This window comes from Phacochoerus africanus, chromosome 2 (genome assembly GCF_016906955.1).
Source record: "Phacochoerus africanus isolate WHEZ1 chromosome 2, ROS_Pafr_v1, whole genome shotgun sequence".
Lineage (NCBI taxonomy): Eukaryota > Metazoa > Chordata > Mammalia > Artiodactyla > Suidae > Phacochoerus > Phacochoerus africanus.
The window spans coordinates 244,945,000-244,957,081 of record NC_062545.1 but is presented as its reverse complement, the minus strand read 5'-3'; the positions used below and the strand labels follow the sequence as shown (position 1 = coordinate 244,957,081).

At 41.0% G+C, this 12,082-nt stretch overlaps 1 protein-coding gene across 4 annotated transcripts in view; it reads left to right on the top strand.

The window, feature by feature from the left end:
• The window catches only part of LOC125120192 (acyl-coenzyme A amino acid N-acyltransferase 2-like), a 36,804-nt gene extending 25,012 nt beyond the window's left edge, over positions 1-11,792 (top strand). For all 4 annotated transcript variants that reach the window (XM_047768056.1, XM_047768055.1, XM_047768053.1 and 1 more), the window contains 3 exons: positions 5,587-6,056; positions 7,059-7,261; positions 9,335-11,792. In XM_047768056.1, coding sequence (XP_047624012.1) covers positions 5,594-6,056; positions 7,059-7,261; positions 9,335-9,925 — 1,257 coding nt within the window. In that variant the 5' untranslated portion in view covers positions 5,587-5,593 and the 3' untranslated portion in view covers positions 9,926-11,792. The remainder of the gene's footprint in view (positions 1-5,586; positions 6,057-7,058; positions 7,262-9,334) is intronic.
• Positions 11,793-12,082: the final 290 nt, after the last annotated feature.

Below are 12,082 nucleotides of genomic sequence, written 5' to 3'. Positions count from 1 at the left end.
AAGTAGGAAAGAAAAACAGAAGGTGTGGCTAAGGAAAGAATGACCTTTATTGTGTTGAGGGAGGTTCTCTCAATGCCCACCTTCTGGAGGGTTTTTGGGGGGAGGATGGTTTGCTTTTTAGGGCTGCACCTGTGTCATATGCAAGTTCCCAGGCTGGGGGTCCAATCAGAGCTACAGCTGCCAACCTATGCCACAGTCACAGCAGCTCAGATCTGATACACATCTGCAACCTACACCATAGCTCTCGGCAAAGCTGGATCCCTGACCCTCTGAGCTTTCTTTTGATTTCTTTTTGCATGGAAAATTTTCTTCCATACTCTCACTTTCAATTTGTATGTGTACCTAGAATTGAAGTGAGTCTCTTGAAGATGGCATATATATGGGTTCTGTTTTTGTATTCATTCAGCTAGTCTGTGTCTTTTGGTTGGGGCCTTTAGTCCATTTACATTTAAGGTAATTATTGATATTTATGTTCTTGTTGCCATTTTATTTTATTTTATTTTTCTGTCTTTTTGCCATTTCTTGGGCCACTCCCGCGGCACATGGAGGTTCCCAGGCTAGGGGTCCAATCGGAGCTGTAGCTGCCGACCTACGCCAGAGCCACAGCAACACGGGATCCAAGCCGTATTTGCAACCTACACCACAGCTCAGGGCAACGCCGGATCCTCAACGCACTGAGCAACGCCAGATCCTCAACGCACTGAGCAAGGCCACGGATCGAACCCGAAACCTCATGGTTCCTAGTCAGATTCGTTAACCACTGAGCCACGACGGGAACTCCATTGTTGCTATTTTATTAAGTGCTTTGGATTTGTTTCTGTTGGCATTTTTTCTTCCCTTGTTCTCTTCTCTTGTGGTTCGATGACTATCTTTAGTGTTGTGTTTGGATTGCTTTTTCTTATTTGTGTGTGTGTCTTTTGTAGATTTTTGGTTTGCAGTTACCATGAAGTTTTTGGTTTTGCTTTTACGTTTTTGTTTTTGGGTCTTTTGGGGGCCATATCAGCAGCATATGGAAGTTCCCAGGCTAAGGGTCAAATCAGAGCTGTAACCACCAGCCTATGGCACCCACAGCAATGCCATATCCAAACCTCGTCTGTGACCTACACTGCAGATTGCAGCAATGCCGGATCCTTAAGCCACTGAACAGGGCCAGGGATTGAACCTACATCCTCATGATACTAGTTGGATTAGTTACCTCAGAGCCACAATGGAAACTCCTACCATAAAGTTTTGATAAAGGAGTCTATATATATATAAAATATTGTTTTAAATTGTCGGTCTCTTAATTGCAAATGCATCTCTAGCATCCTGCGTTTGTATGCTCTTCCCATGATTTCTGGTTTTGGTGGCATATTTGTGTGTGGATGATTTTCTACCTTTTCTATATGTATGCCTTTACTGGTGAGCCTTGTCATTTGTAATTTTTTTTCTAGCTGTGGCCTTTTCTTTTCCACCTAGAGATGTTCCTTTAGTATTTGTTGGAAAGCTTGTTTCATGATGCTGAATTCTCTTAGCTTTTGCTTGTCTGTTAAGCTTTTTATTTCTCCTTCAAATCTGAAGGAGAGCCTTGTTGGGCAGAGTATTCTCAGTTGGAGGTTTTTTTTTCCTTTCATCACTTTAAGTATATCATGCCACTCCCATCTGGCCTGCAGGGTTTCTCCTAAAAAATCAGCCAATAACATTATCAGTGTTCCCTTGTATGTTATTTGTATCTTTCCCCAGCTGCTTTCAATATTTTCTTGTGGCCTTTATTATTGGTCTGTTTGATTAGCAGGTGTCTCTGGGTGAGCCTCCTTGGGTTTATTTTTTATGATACTTTTTGTGCTTCCAGGATTTGAGTGAGTCATTCTTTCCCCAAGTTAGGGCAGTTTTTGGCTATTATCTCTTCAAACATTTTCTCTAGCCCTTTTCTTCTCTCCTTTCCTTCTGGCACCCCTACAATATGGGTATTGGTGTATTTATAGTTGTCCCAGAGTTATTGTAGACTGTCTTCATTGCTTTTCAATCTTCTTACTCTTCCCTATTCTGCATCAGTGATTTCCACGAATCAGTCTTCCACTTATTTGTTCTTTTGCCTCCTGTGTTCTGCTGTTGGTTCCTCCTAGTGAATTTTGTAATTTAAATTGTTGTATTTTTGCATCTATATTTGCTTAATCTTGAAATCTTCTATTTCTTTCTTCAGTGTTTCTTATAATTTATCAATCTTTGCCTCCAGTTTATTTCCAAGATCTTAAATCATCTTTACTCTCACTAGCCTAAAGTCTTTTTCATGGAGGTTGGTAATCTCCAGATCACTTAGCTGTTCTTCTGTTTTTGATGGTTTGTTTGTTTTGTTTTTTCTTGATCCTTTATCTGAGTCATAATGCTCTGCCTTCCTATTTTGTATAGATTTTTAGTGTGGTTTCTTTTTTCAGACAATAGGGTTGTAGCCTCTCTTGCTTTTGATGTCTGCCTCCCTGTTGTAACTGAAGTTGGTATGGGGGCTTTCTGTGGGCTTCCTGATGGGAGGGAATGGTACCTGCCCACTTGTAGTTGGAGCTTATTTTTATCAATCTGATGGGTGGAGCTTTGTCTCTTGGTATGATTAGAGGCAGCTGTGTGCCTTGGGGGTCTTTAGACAGCCTGTTTGCTGATTGGTGAGGCTGTTTCCCACCCAGTTTGTTGTATGGTGTGGGGCTTCTCAGGCCTGATGCAGCCGGATTTTTCCAAAGTGGCTACCTATAGAGGAGTTTACACTAATGATTTTTTCTAAGACCTTTGCCTCCAATGTCCTTTCCGCATAATGGACCTTGCTCAGTGAGTTAAGGATCAGGCCTTGCCTCAAGCTGTGGCAGAGGCTGCATCTACAGCTCTTATTTGACTCCTGGCCAAGGAACTTTAACATGCTGCAGGGGCGGACATAAAAAGAGAAAAACAAAGGAAAAAGTCTAGCTCTACGACAATAGATTCCTTTTAAAGACTGAAGTCTTCTCAAATCTATCTTCTGGCCTCTCTCTTTGCCATGAGGCTTATCTACATAGCTCGAGAACTTCTAAATGAGCTACACTTTCTTTCCTTAGGAGCGTCTCAGGATAGGAAAAAACCACATTTCTCTCTGTCTCTGTCTGTCTTTCCTCAAACTCCCACACTCTACCCAACACTGGCTTTCTGTGCTTATCTGGATACAGCTTCTGAATTTTATGGATTCAGCCATGTACAAAAAGGGTGGGGCAAGGGAGAGGCCCCGAGGGTACAAAATGTCAGGACTTCAGGTACTTGGCCGTGCCAGTGAATTTTGCAACCTAGGTGCCTTCTTGCCTCACCTTTAGCCTAAATCCTAATAGTGTGACTGGTGATCTCTGGGTTCCCATTCTGCCTTGGCAAGGGGGAGAGCATCCCTGGCCCATCCTGCATTAGGTATTCTGCCCAAATCCAGGATGGAGGTCACATGGTCTAAACATAGCTGCTGAGTGTCCAGTTCTGGGTTTTACGGGGCAATTCTCAGATAAAGAGGAACTATGTCTTGGATAGAAGCCCTAATATTTTATGTTACAAAAGCACTATGTGTACATAGAATATTTCAATTACATTTTTGGTGCTATTTTTTTTCTGCCTCTGTTATGAATCTCATAACTCAGAAACATGTACATTGCATAATTCACTGTTTGAGTAGCAACAGGATCCCTAAAGTTTTAACACATTGTTGGTGCCCTTGAGGAGTCGGAGGTCCAGTTGGGAGGATAAGACCACATGTGGGATGCATGCTGGAGGTCGGTTTTGTTGATGAATTGAAATTAATTCAGTTTGGAAATAAAACAATGTATTGAGTCCATACATGATATGGACGTTTTGAGAAGAAGAGTTGGGAAAGGATTTGTGGAATAGGGCAATCAAGTCTCCCTTCTAAATGATCTCTCTTCTTGGGAAGAAAGAAAAGAAGATGACGGAGGCTTATAGGAAGGACCAGATCAGAAGATATCAAGGAAGCACTGAAATGTCCCATGAGATGCTGTTACCCATATTATGTGCCCCATCTCCCTAGCACAAAGGAGTGACATAGGAAGGTTGAACTGATGCCAGTTGGTCTGCCAAGAACTCTGTTGGTATTGAGGGAAAACATTCACGATTATTCTATTTAGTCAAAATCATTCCATTGACCTTGAGTTTAGCTTTACATGAAATGGTTAGTAATGCTGGTTTTTGATGAGGGACCAAGTGGGAAGGTGTGGTGTCCTTTGCATAAAATCACTTTTTGAAAAGAAGCACAAAATGACTTTCCCTTGACCCTGTCTTTCTTCCGGTGGCCCCCTTTCAACAGTGAAGAACTGCACATCAAGCCTCTCTTCTGCCTGTGCATTGCCAGGGCCAGTTTATTTTCTTCAGAATCTTTTCTGCGCACAAATCTAAACCCTAAAGGCTTTGTTTTGCCTTCTCTATAAAATAAAATCAGGGATCCCCTAGAGAATCAAGCTTCATGATGGGGTACCTATTGCTTCAATTTGTGTGAAGATATTACTGAAACAAATGATACGTACCTATGTCAAAGTCTCATATAAGAAATTTCTTTTGGCAAAAAGATGAAAAGGCTGCACTTTTTCCTTTCCCTTGAAAAAACCCGGTACCATTTTCTATGAGAAGGATTACAACAATAGAACTGACAGATTGCCGTTTTCCCTTTGGCTGTCACTTATTTATTATCTCTTGATTATAGTTCCTATTTTCCCAGATCCTATTTTATTTTTATTTTATTATGTCTCTGTTATTTGTAAATAGATTCAAAACCGTTGCAGAATGTGGTCTAGAAGAAGGGAGGGAAAGAAACAAGGGAAGGAGGGAGGAAGGAGTTAGAGGATACACCTATCTTTGCTCATTAATGAGCCACGAATGAAGAAGCTGATAATACATATATTATAGTCTCTTTACTACAAACAACTATTAACCTTATCATTCCATTGGAAAACTACAAAAGCAGGTTATGAAGATTTATTTTTCCTTAAAAAGAACAAATAATGGGAATTTTGAAAAGAGCCGGTGGTTGGTCTTAAAATGGCAGGGAGAGCTTGGAAACCAAAAAAGAGGAAAAAAGGAAAGAAACAACACGCTAACATTTTGCTTATTTATATAGGCAAGAAAGGTGAAAAGCAGCACTGAGCCTTCCTATAAACCCTTAATCCTGCATTACCCACTTGGATCCTAACAAACAACTGTGAAATAGGTCACATGGGAAAGATCTCAAGTGCAGAACTGAAGCTCAACTTACTCAGAACCACAAAACTAACATTTATTACAGTGTCACCATGGATAAGATAGGAGGGGGCTGTGGTGTCAGACCTAGCTTGAATTTCCAGTTCTACTATTAATTATTTACAAGACTTGGAGCACACCACTTAGCCTGTTTCCTCATACATGAAATGAGAATAATGAGCACTCTCTGCCCACCTTATTTCCCCTCCTCTAAATATCTTGTGTATTTTGCACTAGTTCCCAGAAGTCTACCTTGGCCAGACCTAATTTAAGCCTCGCCTGGGTCTCTTCCTTGGAATCTGTCTCCAACACAGAGTCTCCTCTCCACTGCAGGGCAGGAAATTCTGCTTGGTCTCTTTGCAGGTTGCCAATGTTCCAGCTGACAGCCACCCCAGTAAGTGCCCTTGCAGATGAGCCAGTGCACATCCGAGTGATGGGCCTGGCCCCACTGCAGGTGGTGACCCTCATGGCATCGCTGAAGGATGAGAAGGGGAATTTGTTCCAGTCCAGAGCCTTCTACAGGGCTAATGAGGCTGGTGAGCTGGACCTGGAGCAGGATCCTGCCTTGGGAGGTGACTTTGTGGGGGTCCATCCGATGGGCCTCTTCTGGTCTCTGAAGCCTGAGAAGGCTTTTGGGAGGCTGCTTAAGCTGGAGGTGATGAACAGCCCCTTTTGGATCACCCTGGATCTATATGACTCAGTTTATTTGCAAAAGTCGGGCGTGGTTCAGCCCAGGGCCAGCCTGGAGTTGCAACGCTGGTTCTCCAGCCCTGGGGTGCAGCGGCTGAAGATCCGAGAAGGGCGGGTGCGAGGAGCCCTTTTCCTGCCTCCAGGTGAGACTAAACTTGGTGATATGGATAACATTGTGATGGAAAGAAAACAAAAAAAAGGGCATCAAATGTTGGGGAACCATTATTTCCCATATATATTTTTTCGGCCAAATGGCCAAAATACTGTCTTTTTGTATGTATGTTTGTTTGTTTTGGCTTTTTAGGGCCACAGCCTCAACATATGGATGTTCCCAGCAGGGGTCAAATCAGAGCTGTAGCTGTCAGCATACACCACAGCCATAGCAATGCCAGATCAGAGCCCAGTCTGCAACATACACTGCAGCTGAGGGCAACAACTGATCCTTAACTCACTGATAGAGGCCAGAGGTTGAACCCATTCCCTCATGCATAGTAGTGGAGTTTGTTACTACTGAGCCACAAGGTAAATTCCAAAAAATATTGTGTTTTCAACTAGCAAGATTATCGAGGCACTATTATGCAATATTAGGTGCTTTTTGGAAAACTAGTTCCCATCCCCAAATGGTAGTCAGTACATGCATTTGAAAGACATTTTATGAACAGTAAATATGATTCCTTTAAATACTGCAAGTTATAAATGTTTTCTGACAGAATTCCCTAAATACATGGATCGAGTTCGAGTTTTCAACATGATGGCAGGTGAGGAAGCCAGCAAGTTGCATTTAGAGAGTTCTTTGAAAAAAAGAAATCCACCAAAAAACTTGTATTTCTGAACAAAGAGATAACAAAGTAACCTGAACAAAGTCACACAGTAATTTTCTACTTTTCTTCTTAAACATAAAATATTCCACTGAGGAATATCTCCCTCCCAGCTGGATTTTTTTTTTTCTGGTTCTGCCAAAGCTTATATGGAAGTCAGAATTCCTTTATCCAAGTGAGATCCAGTAAGATTTTAAAAGTAACATGCCATTTTGTTGTGTGTGTGAAGATGGAATTCATTCTGCTCAGCCTGAACTTTCACTGCTACCTACTTGACCCTCCTGTTACTCTTTCTGAGCCCATTCCCTTCTGTCTTTGTTCTCTTAGGGGAAGGCCCTTTCCCAGGAATCATCGACTTGTTTGGGGGCATCGGGGGTCTACTTGAATATCGAGCTGGTCTTTTGGCTGCTCATGGCTTTGCAGTGCTGGCCTTAGCATATTTTGCCTATGACGACCTGCCCAACCAGCTGCAGGAGGTGGACCTGGACTATTTTGAGGAAGCTGCCAACTTGCTACTAGCTCATCCCAAGGTACCTAAAATACTTTCCCTTTTACCTGGCAATATTACAGAAAAAAAATCTCGAATACCTGTTCTGGCTATTGCAGCCGTCTCTTTACACTTGGAGATAGTGATAGCTCCTTGTAGGATTGTTGGGTTGATGAGGATCAGCTTAGCGCTTATGGGCACACAGAAGACAATAAATGGTCGGTGTACTAGGATGCCGTTCATTTTCTAGTTGAAGAATGTCCAAACAGCAAGTATTTCTTAAGGTTCAACCCGACATGGTAAAACAATCATAGCACCTAACGTGTATGAGGTGACTCTTAGGTTAGCCTCTATGCTAACTGCTTCACATGCCCCATCTCATTTAATGCTCACACTCACCTTGTGAAGGAAGTACTCTTGACAAGGTCCTCACTTTGCAGGTGAGAAGGCATCCTCACCTCACTTAAGTAAGTGACGGAGCCCTTCTGGCCATGTCTGCTCCTGACCACTAAGTCGTCCTGACTCCATGACTGGTATCATGCTCCTCCTGGAGAGCCTTGAGTCTTCTCAAGAAGAGATAGGATGCATTTCCTATTGGAGCATCACCAGGATCCCCATCGTCAGTGATAGCATCATTGTCAAGTGTATGTGTGATTTTTCTGAGTATATTTAGCTCTTTTTAAAGGACTGCCTAGAATTAAATCCCAGATAAAATGCTTTCGAGTTAACTTTTTATTTTCGTGCAACTTAAATGTAACTATTTGTGGCATTTTCTGAGGGGAAAGGGCGAGTGCCAAAATTCAGTCTGTATTTAGGTTCAGCAGGACAGGTCCACCTCCCACCCTTGATACTGTTGTCAACTTGAGTGAGAATTAAACTTGCTGAATCTCCCTTTTCTTGTTGGAAGGACTGAGCTAGTATGTGTAAAGCACCTAGAGGGCCTAGCATATAGCAAACTCTCAGTAAATCCACCTCGTCACCTGTGCCCAACTGGTTTCTTCCTTCTTCCTTTCCCCACACCCTCAACCCATCTCAAAGGGTTTTAGGTTCTTTCTTTGTACATCACACCCTCCTCATCCTCCCTGCCATTGTTTTAGTCTGGTCCCTCATCATCAATGCCAGTGAAGGGGAAATAGTGCATTAATTAATTTCCTGTCTCCAGGTGTAGCCCCCTCACCCCCACTCCCTGATCCATTCCTCACATGGATGGTTCCCAAACATGGGTGCACATGGGGTATTTTATAGTATCAGATTGGGGCTATTTTATAGTATCAGATTCTTGGCCCCACTTATACCTATTGAAGTAGATCTCAAAAAAATTGGATCTCAGAATGATCTCTTTTGAAAGTTTATGCTGGTTTTTTTTTTTTTTTCTGATGACAGAAATGTACTGGGGTTACAGTTATGAGCCAGATAAACATGGGTTGCTAGGTATTTGCTGCTGTTTGTCCAGAATTCCCTTCCCCCTCTCATTGGTCATAGGCTTCTTCCTTTTCCTCTGCTTCCACAGCCTACTATAAAGTAAGGAGTCCCTCCTGTGACCTACTGCTTTTGCTATTGGACTGGGCAGTGCAATGCAATCATTTATGGAATCCAAGTCTTTTACCTTTATGCTCCCAATGCTTACAGGAGTAGCCCTTGGATCCTTTGTAGCTATAAAATGCTAGTTAAATATGAATTCCACTTACCCGACACTAGAAAGAAAGCAGGGCGCTTCTTTCCCTAGCTGGAGAGAAGAATCTGATGCTTCAGAAAGCTTACCTGCCTCTGCTCCTGTGATATTGAATGTTGCTGGTGCATTTAGACATCTTTTGGCCTTATAGAACACTGTTTTTGATGAAGAGTTTTTATTTCTACGGTTTTGCTTGATCTTCATTTTGTTCCCGCAAGGTAGGTAATATTACCACCCCTTAAGACAATAAGGCTCCAGGAGAGTTACTAGGTAGTGTTCTCTGTGTGTCACTGAAGCTGGAAACCCTAGTGCCAGGATCCTCACCCCCACCCAACATGTTCTGACTCTTCTCATCATAATGCTGTATTGGTCTTATAGGAGCTTATAGGACAGCTCCTTCTCAGAGTCTGGCTTATAATAGGTTCCCTTTATTTTGTTCTTTAGATCCAAAAGCCAGGAATTGGAGTGATCTCTGTGAGCAAAGGTGCAGAGATTGGGCTGGCCATGGCCTGCTACCTGAAGCAGGTGGTAGCCACTGTCTGCATCAATGGGAGCAATGCCGCCTTTGAATTTCCACTCAGGTACCGGGATCTGGTTTTAAAACCCATTCCCTCATTTCCGGAACGCATGGAAGTCAGCGCCTCGGGGGCTGTGCGCCTTCGCCATTACAAGGGGGATCCCAGAGATGAATCGAATCAACAGAGTGTCTTTCCTGTTGAAAAATCCCAGGGCCCGATCCTCTTCATTATAGGGGGGGATGATGAATGCTTCAATAGCAGAGACTACGCTGAGCAGGCCCTGGACCAGCTCCAAAGTCACGGGAGAAGTGATGGAAGGATGCTGCTCTACCCTGGGGCAGGCCACCTCATAGAGCCGCCCTATTGGCCCATGTGTTATGGGTCCTGGACCCGTGGTCTTTTCCGTCCCCTGCTCTGGGGAGGGGACCCTGTTCTCCATGAGGCAGCCCAAGAGCAAGCCTGGAGAGAGATCCTGAAATTCTTCAGGCAACACGTTGGAAGCAGAAGCAAATTTTGAATAAGGGGGATGAAATGGTGAGGAGACAAAAAAAAAGTGGGTAAGATATGGATGTCAATGGAAGAGGAGGCCATCCTGATTTTTCCAGATTTATAGTCATCTTGAGTCAACTGAAAGAGATTGGGCCAAATCAAACTACCAAGTGCATCTGAAATATACCTGACCAAATTTTATGTGAACTTTCGTAAATTGAATCTCGTTTATATACACCAGGATACATTGTTATATCAAAATTGTGATATCCTTACCAATTTAATAACCTTTTATATCTCAGTTAGGGCAACCTCGGATCCAGGTATTGCCAATCCAGGTGAATTTCCTTGAACTTGCACAAGTTACTTGTGAAATCATTTGTTTAAATTATTTTGAGTTGAATTTGACATTTGATATGAAAAGTTCTAATACTACTATCAAGTGTAATCCTTGCTATAGATTCTAGGAGACACTTTAATTTTTTAGTGATGCTTTTTATTCCTAAAACATTTGTTTTTATGATTTTAATCAGGAGTGAAAGTAAGTGCCTTTGTAGCACTTGTTGAAATTAAATGCATTAAGTTTAAAACAGAACAGTGCCTGGCACATTGAAATTTCTATACCAGAGTTAGTTATCAGTATTTTCATAATGTTTTTCTCCTCCAATATCTGAATGTAGTGAATTACATTCATTAATGGACTAATTTTGCTCATTCATCTAATTCTATTAGATCAATTTCTCATATTGACTAATTCTGGTTTTAAAATTTCTTTTGGAGCCAACCTAGTCATTTATATATGCTCAAAATTTCACCCCTATTTTCTGGCCTGTATTTTTCTCTTAGAATTTTTCACATATCCCCTGTTATTTGTTTGCATATTCTTTTTTCCTTTTAGTCTGACTTGCCAAATATTTGTGTGTTTTATTGATCTTTTCCTAGAACAGCATTTGGGTTGTTTATTGGTCAAATCTAATTTTTCCTGATTCATCAATTTCTGTTTCTCTTAAATAAACTCATTCCTTCTGCTGTTATTTTGTTTTTCTAGCTCCTAGAGAGGCACTGTTCTCATTTTGTTAATGTCTAACTAGACATTTACTTTTTATTTTTTACCCTCTTAAACCCAAGAGTAATTTTACCAAAGTACAAAATCTCATCCTCTAGATAATATGCTAGTGATAAGGTACCTCACTTTGCAATGGAGGGGTCAGATTTTCACTATCTGAACCTACTGATCAGACTTAGCACCTCTAAAAATCATCTACTTGACATAATAGCTTTCATGACCAGATGTAATATGGAGTGCCCAGCACTACTTAGACCTATGTCTAACAACACTGTTAAACTTGATAACAATCAAGCCATTAGATCAAAATTCTTACTGATGTTATGGCTAGTGAACAGTTAAATGCTTCTACAAGGAGACAGTCAAACATAGATTGTCAGTCATTTTATGAGCTGGTCTCTTCACAGTTGATTACAATATGGCCTTGTATCTTTTCTCAAGTTAATTCCAGGAAAAAAATTGGAATTTTTAACTTTGGGGGTTTTATTTTTTCTTTTTGAATTGGAGAGAGCTGGAGGGCTCTTCAGAATTGAAAGGAACTTAAGAGGTATATAAACCAAATGCTATGTATGGGTGTGGTTTGAACAAGGTAAAAAGAAATAAGGGATAATTAAAGAAATCAAGGGATACTAAGAAATTATCATGTTATGTGTCAAAAGGACATTGAGGTTATATAAAAAAGTAATTTTTTAGAGATGCATACTGGAATATTTAGAGGTGAAGGTTTAAAATATCTGGGAGATGTCTTAAAATACTACAGGAATATGGCAAATGTGAAAACTTATTACATCCAGATGATGGGCATAATAAAGTTTGTTTTCTGTTTTTATGAATGCTTGCAATTTTTCATAATGAAAAGTTAAAAAAAATAAGAGATAGAATCAAAATATTTACTTTTCTGCCCAACAGACTGGAACTTGAGCATATACTACATCTTTTTCTACATAACACACTCATTAATATCAGAATAATATTTTATAATAAATAAATTTAAACATAACTATACCTTGATAGTTTCTTAGTTCCTCACTGTTTCTTATGCCTTCTAAAACCTTTTTATTTTATTGACGTATAGTTGATTTACAATGTCGTGTTCATTTCTGCTGTACAACAAAGTGA